At 39.2% G+C, this 6000-nt stretch overlaps 1 protein-coding gene across 5 annotated transcripts in view; it reads right to left on the bottom strand.

The window, feature by feature from the left end:
- Nucleotides 1-5450: 5450 nt before the first annotated feature.
- rnf130 (ring finger protein 130) overlaps nt 5451-6000 on the bottom strand; it is an 88450-nt gene continuing 87900 nt past the window's right edge. For all 5 annotated transcript variants that reach the window (XM_048603759.1, XM_048603761.1, XM_048603760.1 and 2 more), the window contains one exon: nt 5451-5619. Coding sequence is in view for 2 of the 5 variants with exons in the window: in XM_048603761.1 (XP_048459718.1) it covers nt 5604-5619 (16 nt within the window). In the remaining 3 variants the exon portion in view is untranslated. The remainder of the gene's footprint in view (nt 5620-6000) is intronic.

Raw genomic sequence — 6000 nt, 5'->3', positions numbered from 1 at the left:
CTTTAGTATCTGAGGAGTTGTAGGTTACTCAATCATCAAAAACCAACCCCATTTTGACCTTATAATGGAGGGAAGATCATTGATTAATCAGCAGAAAATTGTTATATCTAGGGCACTATACCAAAGAACTCCTGCAGTGATGTCCTTTGGTTGAAATGATTGTCTTCCAAGAAGCAAAAGCATCTTTCTTATTCCAGGTATGAGTCCAACTAGCACCAATGACTCCAGCTTTGCTGGGGCCCTTGATGTCACATTGAGTTAATGTTGCCTTGATATCACAGGCATGTGACACACACATCCCCTCGATTTTTTCTTTTGGCGCGAGGGTCAGGAAATGAGTGGGCCTGGCAGAGAGCAAACTGACCGCAGTGAGCAGATTATTTTTGAAAGAGAACTGCTTGATAGCACTGTTGACAGCTCCTCCGTCATTGTGATAATTTAGATTTGAGAATGAAGGGTAATTGGCTAGATTGGATTTGCTGTCTTTTTGAGGACTGGAGATAACTGGCCAATTTTTCACAATGTTACATACCAATGTCGTAGCTGTACTGGAACAGTTCGGTTAGGGATGTGGCTCCATTCAGCGTACACCTTCAGTACTATGGCTGGAATGTTATCAGGGCTCAGTCTTTGTAGTATCCAATGTCTTCAGCCATTTCTTGACAAAGATTTGGAAGATTGACAAGAAGAGGCCAAGATGGGTCACTCATCCAGCATTTCTGGTTGAAGAGGCTTGCAAAAGCTTCAGTCTCATATTTTCCACAGATGTGCTTGGCACTTCCAACACTGAGGATGGGGATATTTATGGAGTTTCCTCCACTGGTTGCTTAATTATCCAACACCATTCATTATTGGATGTGGCGAGACTGCAGAGCTTAAATCCAATTTGTTCGTTGTGGGATCACAGCTAAATCACTTGCATGCAAGTAGCTGTGTTGTAGCTTCACCAGGTTGACACCTCATTTTTAGCTAGGTCTGGTGCTGTTGCTGACATACCCTCCTGCACTCTTCATTGAACTCCTGAATTGATGGTAATGGTAGAGTAGGGGTGGGCATATACAGGATCTTTATACAGCTAAATCTGTTCCATTCAGCTCTGTGGCAGTGCCACAGAATATGATGGAAGGTATCCTCAATGTAACAGCAGGACTTCATCCCTGCAAGGACTATGTGATGGTCATTCCTACCAATACTGTAATGGACAAATGCATCATCAACAGGTAGACTGACGAGGACGGAGTCAAGTACAGCTTTTCCCCAAATTGGTTTGTTCAGCATCTGCTGCAAGTTCATGCTAGCAGACATGTCTTTTAGAACTTGGCCAGCTTTGTTTGCAGCAGTGCCATTGATACTTTCGATACGAGACATTGAAGCTCCTTGCCACCCTCTGCATCTACATGCTGTTCAACATGAAGGAGTACGGATGCATCAACAGGGTGGTTAATGGGTGGGTGGATGAGGATGGATATAAGAAGTGGCAATCACAATTTGCTTTTCTTGGGCATGTTTCACCTGATGCCATGGCATTTCATGGAGCCTGAGTTGATTCACAAGGCAACTCCTTCCCAAATGTATATTACTGGGCTGCCACCTCCATTGGTGTGGGGGCATCTGGTATATTACCTATAACATATGATTCCCTGAGATCGACTATTTCAGGCTCATTGACTGATTGGTCTTTAGAATAGCTCTCTCAATTTTGGCCCAAGCTCCCACCTGTTAGTAAGGATGACTTTGCAAGAAGAAATGTTCCAGTACCTTGGTTGATATTGGGTGGCTCATTCAGTTTAATTCATTTACAAGACAACTTAGTGGCTCACTGGGTCAGTTGAGAGAGGAGTTAAGTATCAACTACATTGTTGTGGATCTGGAACCACATCTGGGCCAGACCAGATACTCTCCCCAAAGGACATCAATGAACCAGATGAATTTTTAAACCAGTCTACAATGGTTCCATGATAACTATTCAACTATCTTTTAATTCCAGATTTATTAAATTAATTCAAAATTTACCATTTGCTGTGGAATTTGAAACCATGTCCTCAAAGCATTAACAACAAATTTCAGAAATTGCTGGAAAATCTCAGCAAGTCTGGCAGCATCTGTGGAGAGAAATCAGAGTTAACGTTTCGGGTCCAGTGGCCCCACTTCAGAACACAAAGCATTAACCAAGGTCACTGGTTAATAATTCAATGGTATTACCATATCATTGCCACCCTTTAAATAAAATGTTTACAATGATAACTGAATTTGATGGGGTGTATACAGAACAACTATTACTTCTTCAGGGTGAGCCCAGAACAATGGGATATAAGCTCAGAGTCAGGTTGTTCAAGGGTGACGTCAGGAAGCATTTCTCCCTATGAAAGGAAATAGAAATTCGAAATTCTTCTGAAGCATAAGGAACCAAGGCGAGTAGACGAAGTTCAAACCTAACTGAATGGAAGGACACACTAAAGGAATTAAATAGTCTCTCCTTATGTTTCTGGATCTTCACTGGAAGTGGGTAATAACCTCTTTACTGGTTCAGATGAAGATTCAACACTCAAAACCTCATCTTATCTGTTCTCTTCTCAGGGGCCATTGGAACAGCCTTGTATTTCAGGCATGTTTTCCTTAAGCACAAAGTAAAGCTGCAGGTACTTGTCAGCCTGTTGGGGTTACTCTGCTATTGGCTTTCAAATTGAACTGGGAAATCAAAGCACTCTTTTAAAGATGTCATTAATGAATGATCGGAATTCTCCCAATGAAACAGGTAATTGTTCATAATTTAACATGGATCACAGCAAACATCTTCAGTACATTCTCACCACTCTGCATTAGGAAGCTCCTTCCAAATTCTCTCCTGGAATTCCTGGTAATAATTTTATACAGATGCTGCCAGTTATTATCTTCCACACAAGAGAAAATATTGACACCACTGAATCCTTACATAATTTTAATTACCTCTATTAGGTCATCCCTCAGTCTTTTTTCAAGAAAGAGAGATCCTGTCAATCCCTTCTGGATAGTATAAACGTGCATTTCTGGTATTATCTTCATCTGTGCACCCTGCCCAGGATCTCTATATTCTATAATTTGGCAACTGGAACTCTGGTCTCAAAACTGCCAGAGCTGTGGAGTTTCTCCTCCGTTCTGTGTTTGTTTTAGATTTCCAGTTCTTAATTTTATGTAAGATTTTGGCTGAGGTCTAAATATTGCCAGGGCATTAGTGAGAACTTTCTATCAAAATGGCACCACAAGATCCACTGCAGAGGTTAGGTCATGGCTGAGTTTAATGCCTCATTTGAAAGACAGCATGACTAATACTGCAAACTCCCACAGTGCTGCACTAGAATTACCAATGTGGGTTATGTGAATTCCTTTGGAATGGGGCCTGAACATACAACCTTCTGATACAGAAGTGAAAGAGCTATTAACTAAGCTGCAGCTGACATCTAAATGATCAACATCTGTTACGTTAACCATGCCTAATTTAAGGAAACATAAACATCAAAATGCCAAGAGTGCAAGGGCTTTCTCAAGATTGAAATATTTAATTAATCAATATCTTTTAATGAATACCAGTCAAGTCATTGCAGTTACCCATAATGAAACTATCGCAATGTTTAGTTAATATATTTCAAAATTGCTTCCACTGCAACGTTGATTTCAGACTCTCAGATGAATACATTGTTGGAAGAATAGGTTATATAAACAAATGGCACCACAAGTTAATAAAGTCAAAATACTCAATTTACCCATTGTGTTTCTCTAAATTATTGCCACTGGCATCAGCAATTACAAGACACCAATTTAAGGTAACTGGCAACAGAATTAGAGGAAAGCTGCGGAAAAATGTTTTCTGCATGCAGTGCATTACAATGCTCTGGAATACATTGCCTGAAAAGGTGGAGCAGGCTCAACAGTAAGTTCAAAAATAATTAATTTACTTTAAAAAAAACAAGAACTGCATGGCAATAAACATCCAGGGAGTGGGAATGAGTAGATATCTCTTTCAAACAGCTAGCAAGGGGCCCAATGACCCTTTGTACTTTATAATTCTGTACAAATTCGTCAGTAACATTGATAGAATTACTCTAAAATATATCCCAAATCGCCAAAGCTTAGGACTCAAATTCTGTTTCATTCCACAGCTTCCCACACCATAGTCTCTGCAGTATGTCAGTTTGATGAAGTGGAACTTCCAGAGTTCAGACTAGGACCATTGCTTTTTGTAGAATTGTGCTGACCAGGAGCGCTTAGTTCTAAAACACTGTTCAGCTTTTGTCCAAACATAAACAAAAGAGCTTAATTCTAGAAATGAGGTGAAAGTGACTGCTCTTGACATCAAGACAGCATTTGATCAATGACATCAAGAAGTCTGAACAAAACTGAAATCAATGGCAACCAGAGGAAACTTTGAACCAGCTGGCATAATAGAAAAACTGAGGAAGCAGTTGTGGTAGTTGGAGGCCATCCATCTGAGCGCAAGCTATCACTGTGAATTTCCTGGTCCAATTATTTTTGAGTAACTCACCAATGATATTCCTACCACCACAAGGTGTGAAATGGATATGTTTGCTAATAACCACAAAATATTCATTTTCATTCACAACTACTCTGATAATGAAGCAGTTCTTGCATTCATTCAGACTGGTCTATCATTAAACCTTTAAGTCCCTTCACCATCAACACAGTAGTAACACTGTGTACCGTTTACAGGATGCAACTCACCAGGTTTCCTCTGACAGCAACTTCCAAACCTGTGGTTTCTACCCGCTAGAAGGATAAAGGCAGCAAATGCACAGTAACATCACCAACACCTACAGTTTCCTCTCAAAGCCACATTCCATCATGACTTGGAACTATATCATTGATCCTCTGCTGTCACTGGGCCAAAATCAACTTCCTTCCTAACAGCATAATGGATAGCTTGGTAGCCCACAGACTGCAGCAGTTCAAGGAGGCAGCACACCGCCACTTCCTCCTGAACAATCAGGGATAGGAATTAAACAGCTTGCAAATAAAAAACATTGTTTGTCTTCAGGAGCATCAGAGACTAGGCTGAAATATTTTCTGTTGGAGACAGAATACCAGAAAATAATGTTGTTGGACCAGAATGTTTATTTTCTTGTTTGTAAATTGTCCGTGGTTTAGCTCACACTGTAATTTATTCAAGGAACAATAACAGCATAAGACTCTTTAGATATTAGCACATGTACATAAGATGTGGGAAAGAAAACTCAAAAGGTTGCATAAAATTAATCCGAATAATTGGAATGAGAACGTTTGTCTCGTAACTTAAAATTATACAAAATTAAAATGTAATATTTGAGATCTTCAAAGTACGCATCCCTCAGGAGTAAGTGAGATTCCCCAATGGCAAAGAACCTTACAGCAAATTGTTTGCCAGCAATTAAGGAATCTCAATACAATTAGTGCCCAGGCAAATAAGAGCATAAAACAAATGTGGTTCCTTTTTTTATTTGAAAGATATTTCTTACAAAGCGTTCATTGATGCATGTGAAAAAATAACATATAAAAAATAGATTTTGCTTTAGCAAAACTCTAGTGAAAAGGAAGGCATTTCCAAATGGTCTGTTGCTACAGCAGGGTTGGATTCAACAGCATAGAGGCCTGTGAAGAGAAGGAAAAGTTTATTAAAAGTCATGTTGTAAATATCCGGTATATTTAGTCTTTAAAAGAAGCATTTTAAATATATTGATCTTCTTTATTTTAGCTGAAAAATTTTGAATACAGATCAAAGTATAAATTTTACTCAACTGAACAAGGATTTGTTCTCTAAAATTCAAACTTTATTTGTTACTTTATGTATGGTTGGACCATTGTAAAACTAACTAAACCTCAAGTCAAACATCAAAGCAATATCTGCTTGCCTCGGTTTGGTAGAGTCTCACCTCAAACTAAGTTATGGATTCAACTGGGACACTACTTAGACACATAACTTAGACACTTTATTGATTATATTGTGCTTTTTCAGAGGTGGCTAGCCTTGTT

Source organism: Rhincodon typus, chromosome 12 (genome assembly GCF_021869965.1).
Source record: "Rhincodon typus isolate 14 chromosome 12, sRhiTyp1.1, whole genome shotgun sequence".
Classification (NCBI taxonomy): Eukaryota; Metazoa; Chordata; class Chondrichthyes; order Orectolobiformes; family Rhincodontidae; genus Rhincodon; species Rhincodon typus.
Note: the sequence above shows the minus strand (reverse complement) of the source record. Positions and strands in the feature narration are given on the sequence as shown.